This window comes from Anser cygnoides, chromosome 14 (genome assembly GCF_040182565.1).
Source record: "Anser cygnoides isolate HZ-2024a breed goose chromosome 14, Taihu_goose_T2T_genome, whole genome shotgun sequence".
NCBI classification, from domain to species: domain Eukaryota; kingdom Metazoa; phylum Chordata; class Aves; order Anseriformes; family Anatidae; genus Anser; species Anser cygnoides.
The window spans coordinates 19,248,390-19,264,120 of record NC_089886.1 but is presented as its reverse complement, the minus strand read 5'-3'; the positions used below and the strand labels follow the sequence as shown (position 1 = coordinate 19,264,120).

General features: G+C 39.2%; 1 protein-coding gene across 9 annotated transcripts in view; it reads right to left on the bottom strand.

The window, feature by feature from the left end:
* Positions 1-1,003: 1,003 nt before the first annotated feature.
* Positions 1,004-15,731, bottom strand: part of ATP10B (ATPase phospholipid transporting 10B (putative)) — a 216,125-nt gene continuing 201,397 nt past the window's right edge. For all 9 annotated transcript variants that reach the window (XM_067005484.1, XM_048064682.2, XM_048064686.2 and 6 more), the window contains 9 exons: positions 15,343-15,527; positions 11,434-11,746; positions 10,139-10,215; positions 9,623-9,748; positions 8,071-8,271; positions 7,194-7,274; positions 6,977-7,081; positions 6,350-6,537; positions 1,004-3,396 (listed from right to left, as the gene is read on the bottom strand). In XM_067005484.1, coding sequence (XP_066861585.1) covers positions 2,889-3,396; positions 6,350-6,537; positions 6,977-7,081; positions 7,194-7,274; positions 8,071-8,271; positions 9,623-9,748; positions 10,139-10,215; positions 11,434-11,746; positions 15,343-15,527 — 1,784 coding nt within the window. In that variant the 3' untranslated portion in view covers positions 1,004-2,888. The remainder of the gene's footprint in view (positions 3,397-6,349; positions 6,538-6,976; positions 7,082-7,193; positions 7,275-8,070; positions 8,272-9,622; positions 9,749-10,138; positions 10,216-11,433; positions 11,747-15,342; positions 15,528-15,731) is intronic.

Genomic DNA, 15,731 nt, shown 5'->3' with positions numbered 1-15,731 from the left:
GCCACTCCCAAAAGGGATTGATAGTGTCAGCTAATTTATCTCATGATCAAAGGGATGTGCCTGTTCACTGTCTTCCTAACACGTGACAGTTCATGATCACTGCTTACCCAAAAGCACAGGAGAGATCACACTATTTAGCAGTGAATACAGGTCTTGAACTATGGCAGTACCTGCTTCAGAGGAGGACTGGTGGCATTGTCACCCAGCAGGAGATGTATTAGGCGAGAGCTTTACAAAGCTGCAGAACCAGATGGGTTGCAGAGGCCAGGTCTTCCCTGATGCTGCCTTTGCTTCTGGTTGTTTCAGCTTTCTCCCTCCTTGGGGATCAGGGATGTGTTTCCTCTATGTTGCAAACTCTGCAGGTGAATGAATCTATTGGACCATTTTGTTATCATCTACCACACAACAGAAGTAACAGGCTGTACATCCATCTGTAAAACTATTTGAGGCATCTATTCAAATTTTGCTCCTTTCCATCTTTTGCCTGAAGTAACTATTTTTGCTTATAGCCTAGAAGCTACTTAAAGATGGACTGTTTTCCACTTTGTTCATCACTTGAAGCAGCACAGACTCCATTGCTTAGGGCTTTCAGGGACTGTTTTGATGGAGATCATAAGCAACCCTTCCTTCCTTCCCCTTCTTTCTAAAGAGGAAACCCCCTCAATTATACACTATTTCTGAATGTAAGACCAGCTGTCTAGGCAAAATGCATGGTAGAATAATTTTGCAGAAGCAGTATTAAGAAAACATGAGATTAATTCTCAGCTTTGATTTCAGGAACCTCTACAGGTCTTCCAGATGTGATTAAACATAACTTGTCTGTCCATGGCCCCTTTCCATATATGCTCAGTCCTCTTGCTTTTTGATAAACACCCTTATAGCATGGCCTAGTAGATAGAGGAGTTGTCATTGAAACATTATCTTGCCACTCCTGGGTGACAAGAGGAAGACTACTCCTCTGCTTCTGTTTTAGTGTAAGTCTCACTCCCAACAACACACCAAGTCAGACCATGTTACATTTTATTATGATAAAAAACCTTCACATTTTGTAATAAAATATATAATAAGAAACAGGCATCTTCTTTAATTTCAGATGAAACGGACCATTTTATGTAAAAACATGGCTGCGAATCATAAAGACTTGATCTTAAGTCATGTCACCCAAGGTTCATTACCAGCTAGTGAGCAAACATTTGAGCAATCTCACACCCCATTAACAATAATCTCAGCTATGCCTAATTCCCTTCATTTGTACATCATGCAAAAATCTCTTTCTAAATTGCTTTACAGCTGACAATTAATACTTTATCAATTACAGTTCTATGTGTGCTCTTGCTCTGGCTACCAGAAATCCCAGTGGTGGATATGCTACTCAGTCTTGCCTGAGTTGCTTTAAAGTAACATCTTGAGGACTCTAGTTACGGTATTGAAGCATACAGAAGGTAAATTAGTATTTGCTAAATAGGATATTAAACAAACTTCACACATTGTGATAGGTGGCAAACAGCTAAAATAACATACATATAAAAAGCTAAACACATACTTAAATCAGAACCAGTGGTAGACTCACAAAAGTATAGATGGCTTGAGTTTAAAACATGGTTAAGATTTTACCCCACATTGTGAAGAAAAACTTGGGATATGATCCTAGTAGTCAACATTTCTATAAGAAATACTAAAGTCACCTTTAATAATTGCATTGCAATAGGTAGTGGTAAGGGTGACATTTTATGGTTTTGTTTTTTTTTCCTCCTTGCACCTTGTTGCCCTGAGATAATGAAAAGGATGAACATGTTATGCATATTTTGGTCATTCTACACCATGTACTTACTGCAATGTGATTAATGAACCTTCATTAACTGCTTGTTAAAATATCTGTCATTGGGATCTCCATCAACTACTGATTGTAACTCATTGTGGGGAAGAGCATATTTATACTTGATTGAATGCAGCAACACGTTCTAGATAATGTAGGGAATGAAATGAAGAAACTGATTTCCAGATGAAAAAGCAAGGAAAATTTTAGGATTCTGGAACATAAATACTCAAATCAGACTTGTTGTATCTGTCTGCTTTTGAAGTTGAATAATTAGACTCCACTTATCCTTAAGTTATCCTGTCAGTTCTTGTAGTTCTGTATTTGCATTCTATTTCATAAACTGCTTTCTCGTTTTCTTAAAAGTATCAGGTCAGAACACTGCCTTCATAAAAACACAGAGTTTAGTGTGCAGGGAAAGCAAACTATAGACATGATATTGTTTGATATTGTTATGTGAATAAAGTCTGCATATTAAAAAATGGAACATTCTGTAGTCTCTTTCAGGTGCTGTGATTCTGCAACTACCTGTAGCACCAGGAGACTTTTTTTTTTTTCTTGGCAAGACCATAATTTTTAAATTAGCAATATCATTTTAAGACTTTGATATTAAAAGTTAGAGTAGTATGTGTTGCTCTAAAACTTGGCTTAATGTTGAATGGATTCTCTTTCTATTACCTCAATAGCAGAACAACATTGAAACATCACTAGTGCAATTATTCACTATTACCGTGAAAGAAAAATACTCCTGGATGAAAGAAAGTAATCGTGGATCTCTCGGCAACTGTGTGAAGCTTCTGTATCTTTTCTCTAATGACACAAAACCAGAAAGATCAAAAAGTCATTGAATGACAAACCCCAACGATATATGCACTTAGGAGAAGCTGCATATTAGACATCCTATTGCACTACTCCAGCAGGTTTGTAAATCCACATGCCTCTCTCCTTTTGTAGTGAGCATCATGATTAAGTATAAGTGGATTTTTTGTTTTCCCTATGCTATCTTTCTCCACATGGGCTGCACAGCAGAGATACCATATCCAGAAAATGAATCCCATTTCTGAATGCTTTTTCAGAGTGTCACTGCACTCACAGAGCGTCGATGGCTTCCATGGTTAAATTTTTCACCTTTATATTTAGTTGGTTTGCCACTGTCCTGTCCAGGAGATGTTACCCTACTGGGTACTAGGGGGCAATGACCAGTGAAAGGTCCTGCTGAAGATTCTGTAGCAGTGTATTCTTCCTCTGCCCACCTATTAAAGAAATAGTAGCCTTCTTCAGGTGTCCATTTCTTGAGAGGATTCACTTCAGAGGTGGAAAGTCCCTGACTTTCCGTGTCCCTATGAGATACAGTTGCTGCTGCTGGATGTAAAAATGGTGACAAACATAAGTGGCTGATGTTTTGGTCGAGATCATCATTAGATGCTGGTGATGCTACAGGTGCATCAGAAGTTGTTTGTTTTCTTGACCTCAGTTTCTGGATTTCAAGATCCTGTTGCTCTTTAGAAAGCTTATCTAGCTGCTGAGCTTTCAGTATCAGAGATGTTCCAAAGGTTCCTCGCAGAGCGAAAATAAAGAACCTAATGAAAGAGGAAGAGAATGGATTGTCTTAGCAGTGAGTTTCTCCCGTAATCTGCATCATATGACACAAATCCTGTTGCTAATTTTCCAGTACTCTAAAGGCATCTGATAGACACCTTATGCCTTGTAGGTGAAAGCTGGCTCCTGGATGTTAATGCAACATGTAACAACGCACTTACCTTGACCTGTATTGAGTCAACTACAAGTAAATAAATGCAAAATGAATGTTAATAGAACCATTTGATTGCTGATCAGCACAGGAAAGATACATAGAAGCTCACTGAGAGGTTCTGTATTTGTGGAGATTGAGATTATACTGCTGGAACAGACTAAAGAAGGGACCTTAATTTGATAGAAAACACACACACACAAAAAAATTAAAAACATCATCTTTGCTCAGGAAGCATTAAAAAATATGTCCAACTTGCCAATGCAGGACAGAGAACTTATATAACTATATATAGTGTGCAGTGAGTGACTACAAACCTTTGCTCCATGTCATGTCCGTCTTATCTGAAAAGCAAAGCCTTTTTCAGGCACCATTTCTAATAGGGTTTGACCTTTACATACATGGCCTTTCTAAATACTTAAAACAAACATGAAATTTGTTTTAATTTCTCTCTGAAATTGCATTAATAAAGGTGTCATCTTCACTTCTTGCTGCTAAATATATGCATAAATAAGCACGACAACATTAAAAACACTAACAAGCTAGACTACACACAGAACGGGCTTTTAAAGGAATGGACTTCTCAGGTCTACCTGCGTAAACAGGAGTGGAAAAACATGTATTTACTGTGCCCATGCTCAGGCTGCTCGAACCCAGGACTGGGAGCTGTGCTGTTGCTAGTTACAGCTGGGCAGCAGAGCACAACTACTGAGAACCCAAGGCCATCCACAGAGAAAGGAAGGAGAACTTCCCATAAACTTCCATCTTCCATCTCATAAACTGCTCTTGCTTGCTCCCACCCTTCCCTCAGCCTTGCAATGGGAGACTCAGCAACCTGTTGGGACTCTGGGCATTCCTGGCAGACCACAGTCTGCTTCCACAGATGGAGAAATATATCTGGTTTGTACGCTGAAATCCTCCACGAGGCACAGTGCTTGCCAGTGAATGATGATGAATTTCATATCCCTCTGCATCTTCTCAGACTTAGGTATTTTAGTGCCTAATGCTGTGCAGTCTGTGTCCCACTACCTAGTTCAGTGGCAATGTTCAGATGCAGATGCACACTGCAAAATGCTGCCAGACAGTGCTTCAGGACAAGCATGCATGTAGGCAGGGTGCAGGCAAACCACATGGAGCACCTGCAGTATCTCAGAAATGTCAGCTAGTGCAGGAGGCAATCGTAAAAGGAAGAACTGAGGACAGCAAGGATTTTAACAAAACCTCTTAGAAAGAAACCAGAATCTCAAGGCTCCAACTGCTTTCTAAGGGAAATGAGGAACAGGGAGTGTGGTGAGATGAACTAGCTGAAACCCAATTTTAAGTGCAGGACTATATTTAACAAAGGGTGGTTTCACCATTGCTATCATACGTTGACACAGCCAGAAACTGTCAGCCAGACATAGTAGCAGAAACTGGAGGCTGGGTATTCTTTGAACTAAGGGCTCAGCAGAAAATAATCTGAGTTACCTACATGATGGAACAGCATTTCTCCAACTTTGAAGGTATCAAGATACAAATCTGTAAGCTCACTATCCTGCTGAGGCACCACCAATCTTCACCTTGCTGAATTCCCAAGATGGAATTATGAATTCTTAACCACATATTTGATGCAGCCCTGAGTAGAAAACTCAGGGTCAAAAACGACACTGTGAATGTGGGCTGAAAGGAAGAAAAAAATCACACGGGGAAAAAAAATATCTGGAAGAACAATGCTCTGCCTAGAAGACATGAGACCTCACTGAACCACGTGTTGTTTATCCTGACCTGAAGTTACATAATCTAACATGAAATCACAAAGAAATCTCAACTCAACTGGGGCAATAAAAATAATTTGAAGAGAAATATTAGTTGGTCTTGAAAAAATACTTTTTAGACAAAGCTAAGGCTCAAATTATAATACTTAAAAGCATTTACAAAATCAGATGATGAAAATATTTTCCTAATTCTTCCAATGTCAGCGTGCTGCACTACTTCATGACAATTAGGATGAGAATGAGACTAGCAAGTTAGTCAAACAGAATCATTTATTTAATTGTCTAAGCAGAAATAAAATTTTAAAATTTTAAATTAAGTTTTAAATTTAAATTTTAAAATTGGTGCAAGTCAGACAAAGCATACCTGCTTAAAAGAATGGATGAGGTATTAAGCACCGAAGTAGTAAGGCTACTACACACGTATATGCGAACAGGATCATGTTTTTCAAACCAAATTTTCTCAGGAAACTACCAGAACAATTCTCTCTCCCCCAAATATTATTTAGTCTCAATTAAAGTTATCATTAACATACCTGATTTGTCACAAAGAGTAAAACTAAGACTCTGGATGTAGAAAAGTATTTGATATAGAGGTGTTCTTAAAGTTGGCTTAATAATACACTATAATGTACTGAAGAAATGGAATATATTTTGTAACTTTTAAATCATACAGGCGTATTTCAAAGACTAGCTTTCTAGTTTTGATCTGCTCTACTACATTGTGTTTTTCATAGTGAACATTTACGTAAAGGATTTGCAGCAGTAAACTTTGAAACACCCGAGAAAGTTTTTTCTGACTGGAAAACAAAGGCAGTATATGTATAGAGACTTATCTAGGCTTATATGACCACATAAACTAATGATTCATGAACAGGAAAACTGAACCCAGGCTTCTGACTTCCAGCCTGATTTCTGCACAACATATGTGCCTGACAAATCTCACATCTAGATACATCATTATTGTTATTTCCCTCAAACACCTACAAATTCCCCAAACGAAAACTGAGGAAAACAGTGCTTTGCACAAACCTTGGCAAGAGTGCGATGACTGGGGTAATAAGACAGAGTAAGTAGAAGGTGGGTTCTGAAAGCTGTTTCTCCATGATCCAGTAGGGGCTGGTGGGAGGGTTGCAGACCACGCAGGCAGCATTGTAGATCAGAGAGAAGATGAAGTAAATCACCACACTCCCAATCATCGTGATCCAGTGGAACAGTGTCTGTAATCACCAAGAGTACAAAATGACCATAATGCATCTGAGGCCCTGACTCTGGGTGCAGGACAGAAGGACAGAAAGAATAACTAGAAAGGAGGCATCCAATGGATCCGTGTTACTGAAGAGGGCAGCTGGAGAAATACCTGGAAATTAACTTACAAACCAACAGTGCCAGTGAACACAGTTCTTGAAGTAATATGTTCTGCTCATATACTGAAGTATATAAAAGTTGTGTACTGTCCAGTCCAAAGGCACGGTAGAAGCAAATTTTGTTTCTGTGCTCACGAAGCTATTACCCTGAGGCTAATAATAAATTCTAACATATTGTGAAATCTCATTGTAATTAAGGTAAATGATTCTGAAAGAAAACTCTATGGCTATATGGTATGTTATGTGCAGAAAAAGAAAAAAGTTATGTGAATGGGACAGACAAAACTCATACCCATGTTTTCATTTCTAGAGCCTGGTGCAAGAGGATGGTCAGGAGGGAAATGGTATTGATGGGGTTTCCAAAGGAAAACACATCTATATCGGAGTCCTTGTACATCTAGAAAACAGGCAGATAGACTGTGATGAGCCTTGACTACTCGGAAGTGATTTTTTTTCTATTTTTTTTAAAGAGGATTGGAGAATGAGAATATGAATGACCCCGTACTTACCAAATAGGGGACAAAGAAGCAAATAAGACTCTGATAGAAGGCGTCCAACATTGTAATAATGAACGTTGACAGCTTGTATATCTGTAGGAGTTTACAGATAACAGTCATTATGATGGCACACACATCTCTGATCTGTCCTGCAGAGATATTTGCTGTTTGTTTTTCTTCTGCTCAGACTACTCATTATAGCTAACTAGCCTCTCTTCACGAACAAAAGCCCCTTGAACAGCTGATTTAGAACACTTATCCCAGAACAGGCATGTGTTAACTAAAGACAGTAAGATTTCTGGGAAGATTAGCCCACTAGCTAGGGATTGTAAAGCTCAATGTCACAAATGCCTCCGTCCATACCCGAAGGGCCTCATTCCTCAGATTCTTTTTCAAACACAGATCTTCCTGGGGCTAACAGGGTTGGGCAGAATTCCTTTCTTTTAAGGTTCTTTTTTTCAGTAAAAAAAACTTATCCAGAGACCTGTGATGCCACAGCTCTGGTGGAGGAGAAACATTACAGGAGTGACAGAAGGGTGGGCTCCTGTGGTTTCAATGCAGACATAATGCCAAAGCAGCAACAATGACTTCTTCAAAATGATAAAGAACATATATGTGAGGTTCAAGAGCTCCTCCTAAGAAAAGGGATGGGAAGTCCTTCAGAGAATCCTCAAATTTTGCACTCCTTTGACTAGATTTTTCAAAACGTGACTAAACATGATGTGAACAAAAACAATTAAACCTTCTTTTTGTGGACATCAGCAAACTAGAAACCGTAAATAGATCATTTGGTTTCAGGTGAGTCTGAAACTCTTCTCTTCCCTCCCTCCTCACAAACCCAAATACCGTGGGGTATTACCAAGCAGTTACTTCAGCAGTTAAGACATACCTCTGAATTTTGCCCATTCTTGTACAACTCAGGCAAACCCAGAAGTGTTTCTGCAGAAACATCTCTATCCAGGATTCCAAAGACCAGAGGTGGCATCGAGGTGAAGAAAAGATTGAAAAAAATCATCTGCCAATAATCTATCATTGTGTTGCCTGAGAACCCACAGAAGAACTGGTACCAGAAGAGCAGGTTGACGTAGCTCTGTGGGAGAAGCAAAAACAAACCCAATGTTGTGTTACAGGCTGAACTGTCGTTCCCCATATGTGCAAAAGCACATCCCTCATGCTGATGTGATCTCTCTTTGGGTTGTGCAGGCTGTGGAACCACACATTTCCTGTGGCTTCTCCTTTATGTCCTCTTCCCTCCTCCACCGCATCGTTCCCTATTATGAAAGCTGATGTGGACCCTTCAGTTTGCAATGCATAGATAGTTTGTGATTCCCATAGTTTCATCTAAGAAATTTCTGCAGTACATTGGTTATTGACACAGTTTCCCAAGAATTCATTATTTTGGTTAAAGGTACTTTCAGTAGACATCTCGACATGTTGTTCCATAAAGCAGTATATCTTAAGGGACGGCTTCACACTGATCCACTGTGATACAGCTGCATAAAAACTCTTAGGTTACTTTAAGAAAATATAACAGAATAAGTAAACAAATTGTTCACAGCTCTGAGCAGCAGATTTTAAAATCCTTTTACAGGTTTGCTGTCAGTGTGGAATCAAAGGCCTCCTGCTCCCTAATGGCACCAGGGAGATAATAGAACAGCAGCACCCCAGTCTGGAGAGCTATTTCATATTGCAAATAAATATTCTTTGAACTCTGAAAGGATGCCCAGTTAGTAAAAAGAAAAAGAAAAGTTTCAATTTCTATTACAAATGTTAACACAGATAAGACATAATCCTTATTCAAAATTATATAAAAATATAAAATACGGATACTTTGAATTCTAAGTAAATAGTCTTTCATGCTCTGAGTATATTTCATGTCAAATTGACTTGTTTGCACAGTCTTGCAGACACTACTGCTATCAGTTTTATCCACTTTACGTTATTCTTCAATGCATATGCTCATTTGCATATACATTACATTTTTAATAAAAATGCCAGATGTGACTGCATCATTGATTGCAAGTGGCTCCTATCAAATTAAATGCAAAAAAGCAGGTTTCACTGGCAACCAGTTCTTTGTGTGTTGTCGTCTTCTGTATTCTATCACTAATAATCTGATGCTTCTAATACAAATTTTATTTTGAGACTCATGGGTATTATTAACAAAGTTTCTTGAACAACCATATAAAAAGTTACTAAACCTTCAGTCCCTTTTCCCTCCAGGATAATGTTATTTCAAAAGATGTTTAGATCCCATATTTTCCTCAATGCTTTATACAGTGCATTACTAAGAAGGAGGTAGCAAACTTGCAAAGTGCAGAAGCAGGAATTGCAGTTTCTTAAAAAAGTAAGAGAGCATAGGAAACAAAACTCAGAAAAAAAACCTGTCCTGTATTTAGCTCTTAGTAGGATGTAAGCTTCCATAATTTTAATCATCTTACCACATTTTTGTAGAAAAAGTATATCACCATCTTTGCCAGGCGAGTGTAACACCAATGTCCATGGACGAGAAGTAGTTTTTTGAGATGCTTAAATCGGGATACTGCAAAGTCACTAGCCATCACAGCCTTCAGTAAAAAGAACAGAAGTTACTTTACAATTTCTTTTTCCCCACTTTGTATGACGGAATTTGAACATGGACATTGAAACAATTTTCTACTATTGCATATTGTAGGGAAAAAAAAAAGAAGCTTTCTACAGTGGACAGACATCTTTTTCCATACTTATGAGAAAACACTAATTTGTCCACGCATGCTAATTGTTGGGTCAAACACTCCTTTTTGGCTGGTCCCCTAATTATGGGGATAATATTCTTTTCTCTGCATATTCTTTTATGACAGTAATGATGCCAACCTGCTTCTTTAAGGTGACACTCAGGCTATACAGCTGCTATGAAACTTATTAAGCAGCAAGAAATCATGTGACAAAAGAGGAGTGGAAGTAAACTGAAATGATACCTGCATGCCTTCTTGGCCAGATATTCCAATCCCAACATCAGCTGCTTGAATCATACTTACATCATTTGCACCATCACCTAGAAATGGGAAGACAGAAATGAACAATAAAGACCCAAGAAAGGGTGTTTAACATGCCTATACTAGAACTAAAAAAAAAATAATAAAAAAATATGCAGCTGTGCTGTTAAGCATGGGCTATTCTGCTGTACCATGCACCTCAGTTAGTGTAACTGATAGTCAGCATTGAGCAACCATGACCTCTAGGCTCTGATCTTGGTTGGAACATCCTCCTTCTCAGAAGACCTGGATCCACCACTAAGCCTGGCATTGGGATCAGCTGGCTGGTGGCATGGACACCCCGACACCATCCACATCTGCACTATTTTGTACATTTCTGCTCGGTCAACTTCATATGCTCAACAGCATGCTTTGCAGAATCCTACTTCACTGAACTCTCCAAATTATATGATAAATTTTACTGCAATTGACAATGTAGCAAGCCAATTTTAGGAGTTATTTTGCTCCTTTCAACTTTTAGCAACATGTTGAATAAATAACAAAATTTCTATGGAAAGAACCATCATGGTTGCCTGCAACATGGAGATTGTGAATTAGGTTAACTGGTAAAGCAAAAGAAATGAAGCAGAAGGCTGTGAGTTTATGTTTTCAACTCTAAGGCAAAGCGAGAAATTTAATACATCAGACTCTTCCTTTTCTGATATGCCTTGTTTGGTCCACATAGACGTATTTTTTAGTTTTAAATAACAAAAATCAATTCTGCAAGGATTTTACTGGGATCGCTTAACAACAGTGAGCTGGAAACTCAAAGCATTTCACATTATTTCGAGGTAAAAAGCAAAGGAGCTGGTGCTTAATGCTACTCTGGGGATAACTCTGGTTCCACCACTTGGGAAAATCTGACAGGAAAAGGGCTTTATGAAAGCACAGAACAGTAACTACTATCGACTGCTTTCCTTCCCTAAGTGAGGGGATTCCAGAGGGAACACGTACGTGTGTTTGTACTTGTGTGCTTGAAAGGGACTACTGGGAGATACTGAATGTGGAGCGTCTTTATCTTATTTAAATGGGGGGCAGACTTGCTCACTGAAAGCTGAAGGAGGACTTTCATATGGCTGTTGGTTAGGAAAGACTATTCAATGCTAGTTTTTCACTGTATGTATCTAAGAGGAGGTGTAATAAATAGCTCATACAATGTATATATTCCGTACATTTTTAAAACTCACATTGAAAGAGCCTACTGCCTATTTCTCCTGTAAAATTCAAAAGAGAGGTACCTATCGACAGGGTCATCACTTTTAGCTGCCTCCGAACGAGCTTGACCACCATGCTCTTCTGGAGGGGGGTGGAACGGCAGCACAGCACCGAGCGGCAGTGCCTCGTCAGCTCCAGGAACTTCTCCTCCAGGCCCCCCTGGAAGATGACGCTCAGCGTTCTGCCATCAATCACCAGTCCAAACTCAGGACTGGGCACCTCAGAGGCTGATAAAGATGCTGGGATAAAGTCAAAAAATTTCCTCCGTGGTTTTTCAACCTCGTAATTCTTTCTCACTTCTTCCAAGGTTAAATTCAAGAGTGATTCACAAGTTTCCTGTGAGAAAACATAAGTGGTTCTAGAAATAGTTATCTCCATCTCCCTTTACAGCACAGCACCTTACAAAGTGTATGTTTGTATAATCATGCCAGTGGGTTGAAGCCTATCAGATGAACATTGGGGAAAACTGACTGAGAAAGACACTAATTCGTCAGACTGGAGATTATTTCAATGACGACATCAAATCCTTCAGTGAAAACAACACACATTTTATCAGTTAGTTAACTGCAATAAGAAATTATTTCAAAGAAAAAAAAAGCCTCGCTTCAGGAGGATATACTTGTATTTGCAGTGCTGAGAGTTCAGAAGGAAAAAAAAAAACAACAAACTTTTTTGCTAAAGGACATTTTAAAAACTACCTATGATGTGAATGATGTGAGATATTCCAGCCTTTGCTTCCCTTGGAAATAAATTATGGTAGAGAAACAAGAGGTTCAGATTTCCAGAATTACTCAGTGACTTTGACAGTTTGGCCTTTTCTAGGTCATAAATCAGGTGCGTGTCACGGGGACACAACTAAAGCTTCATATTGCCCATCTCAGTGCTTCAAACACACGCTAAACCTTTCCTCATTAGCAAATTTGCCTCATTTTGGATGAAAGTCACCTTAGTATCACACAGAGATTTAAGAGGGGCACTTTTACCTCTCCCATACAGATCTCCTAAATTGGCACACCACTATCAAACAAAACCCAGAATGATCTAAAAGTTATTTTGCTGCCTGTTTGTACTAAAAGTCCTCTTTCTGTAGCATGGCACTGAATACCTGAGGAGCTAATCACTCCTTTTTCTACCTTTTCTGTCAGCCTTATTGAGTGATGATTCAGTTCTGAAATGTTATTTTCACATTATGTTGCATAAGGTACATGTGTAGGATGTTTGCAAGATTTAAATTACACTTCAGTGGGAGGTTCTGGAATCAAACGTACCTCTGACACCTAATAGAAAGCTGCATCAAGCCTGCACACTGAAAACCTCCAAAAAATATTGAAGCAGCAACATCTTTCTGTGAACAAAACAAAAATTGTATTGGAAATTCCAGGCTTGCATTTTTAAATGAATCCCTCCAAACTACCTACTTGTGTTGCCTCTTTCTGGAAGGTACGTAATTTCCAGCATTTCAATAAGCTGCTGGGCTCAGGGGTGGAAAGAGAGTCCTTTCCCACTGAAGCCAGCCACCATAGTTCCCTAACTGCTGTCCTTACAATTGTTTCCTCCTGGTTTTGAGCTTCACCTATTCCTCAGCACTGGAAGAGGTTGGGTAAAAATATTGGGGATGGAAGAAAAGATTGGGATTTCTTAATACGGTGCTGAAAATTGAATTGGACAGCAAAATAAAAAACAGGCAAAGACACTAAAATATTTCAATGACTTGAATTAAGAACTGTTCCATGCTCAGTACGTGGCCATGAGTGAAGATGAACATCTGACAGAAAGCAAACTTAACCATAGGTGCAAAGAAACATTGTGGTATTTCCCACCTGGATTCACTTCATTAGCTATTACCCTTTATTAACCCTCTGTCAAAGGCTTTATCTTTTGATGGATATTTAGTTTAAGGGTTAACTTTGTCAAAATTAATGGGCTTTTGTGAAAGGAGAAACCCTTTGTATTATTTGTTTTCCTTCACTGCAGCCACTTGGGGACTCTTCACAACCAGTGTCCTTGGCTTCACTTTGAAAGGGAGGGAGCTAAACGGCATTGAAATATAAAGCTAATGCCCACCAAATGACATACATTCACACAAGCACCTATATGCACGCTGTGTGCGCCTGAGTCCAGACTGACGGCCACATAGGGTGCTGTAGGTGAGCACATCTGCCTGTGTTTCCTGGAGTCTAGGTGGTTCTGCCTGTAGCATCTCTTCTCTGACAGGAACCATCTTCTAATTTCCATCCTAAATATATTCATTCTGCCTCCCGTTAAAGCAGATATGCGTATCGAATGAAATTACACATCGAAGCAAGGAATGTATTCTGTGCTGAATTCCATATCATCTTTGCATGTTTCCCTATTTCCGTGACACTAAGAGAGAGACATTTGCATAGCATATTATTCCTGTTTGGAGAACTACTAGCTGCAGACAAAAGAAGCTAGAAAGTAGGCCATCTGACTACTCTATACCACTGCCTATCAAAAGAAAAACAGTCAGTATTTTAACATTACTTAATTAATCCTCACAACAGTTTTACAGAGAAAGACAAGCTTGTAATGGGGATAAAAATGGAGGCAACTGAGACAAGTGACTTGCCTAGTCCCAAAAAGAGGCCCAGCCTTCCCCCCTCAACCTCCCATCTACCTACAGAAAGGCCCTTCTCGTGACAGTTCCCCTTACTGCTGAGTACAGGTCACAAGTGTACGCTGCAAAAAGAGAACAGAGCAGCACCCTGGTGACCTCAGGGCCACTTGGGGCTGTACAGTAAGATGGCACTGACAACAAAACAAAAAAGAGGACAGCTCAGCTGGCATTTTGGACATTAGAAATGATCAGGTATGTTGACTTTTTTCAAATGGGTTGAGCTGTAATGCCTAAACTTGCACTTCCCTAAAACTGTCTCACAAAGTCATCTGCACTGCAAGGATGCCTGGAGCAATGCCACGTGAAGCTGTTTGCTCCAGCGGACATTCCACTTTCTGAGAGCAAGGCATGGTTTCCCTGGTACCATGTTGCTTCACAGTCTGCAAAAGCCAATGTTGCTTTTTTAAAGCTTTTTTGCCTTCGCCATCCTTAATGGCATTTACCTTCTTTGAAAGTTTGTTTCTCCCGTCTGTTCAGATGGTTTCAGGAATAGCCATGGATTGCACCACAGATTGTTCACTGAATTTTGTGAGTCACAGGAGCTGACAGAGATGCCCATCAAGTGATTATTTTCATTTTGGAGTATGTTTGCTTTATCTACCACCTGACCTTCTTGTTGACTACAGAAATTCAGGGAATATCTGTGCACATCTACCACTATGTAGGCCACCATGGAGTGTCAAGAATGTGACTGCATTTTTAACCAGCCCACAGGAGCTATATTTAGGTTTCTGAGAAGGAAATGCTGCTTACACAAAAAGACACCAGGTTAAATTGTTCACACTAATAAATTTCTGATTAAGCCTAATCCTATTTGGGAACATGCAACTAGAAAGTTCTGAATTTAATTAAATCTACACCTGCATTTTATTCCAGACTGACCCATATAATACTTTCCAAATGTCTTCCTACAGATATCACCCGGATTTACAATACCACTGTAACTGAAATTTCCATTGCAAGTGAAAAAGCCAAACACCAATATTATCAAGGAATCAGGCATATAAACTGCATATTATCTTTTTCCTACAGCTCACCAGTTAGGTCATTTAAAAAAAAAAGTTTATTTTTATTTGGAAACTTGTATTTTAATTGAATAAAATTCTACATAACTGTCTTGTGTTCAAATTCATCCTGTTACATGTGGTCTAAAGAATTTATGGCCTAATGTTGCTATGTGAACATCTGGTTAGCTGTGTCTTGTGGTGAATGCAGCCTAAAGCAAATCAGTGTCAAGCTGAAAGCTGTGAAGAAAGGGAAAGACAGAAAATTCTGTGCATCCCCCTGTACTCACCTTATTTTCTGTGTTTATGGTGAAGACAGTGTCCCTTTGGTTCAGGAGCTTACAGGAATATGCAATGTTAACTGCTGTTTCCTGTTTGTCTCCTGTCAACACCCAGATCTGTATCCCAGCTTCTCGAAGAGCTGCGATAGTGTCAGGCACTCCATCTTGCAGCCGATCTTCAATCCCTGTTGCCCCTGGGCAAACAGGAAAAGACAACATGAACTAGTTTTCTTTCATTTGGAAATATTTGGAAATCATCTTGCCAGTTCTTTTTTTTTTTTAAGAAAAGGTCTTTGACTTCCAATCATGAGCTTATCAAGAATTGTGCCAAGGTATTGTCCAGCAGATAAACACATGGGCACAAAATCTGCATTTGGATTAAGACCTAAATCTGTCAT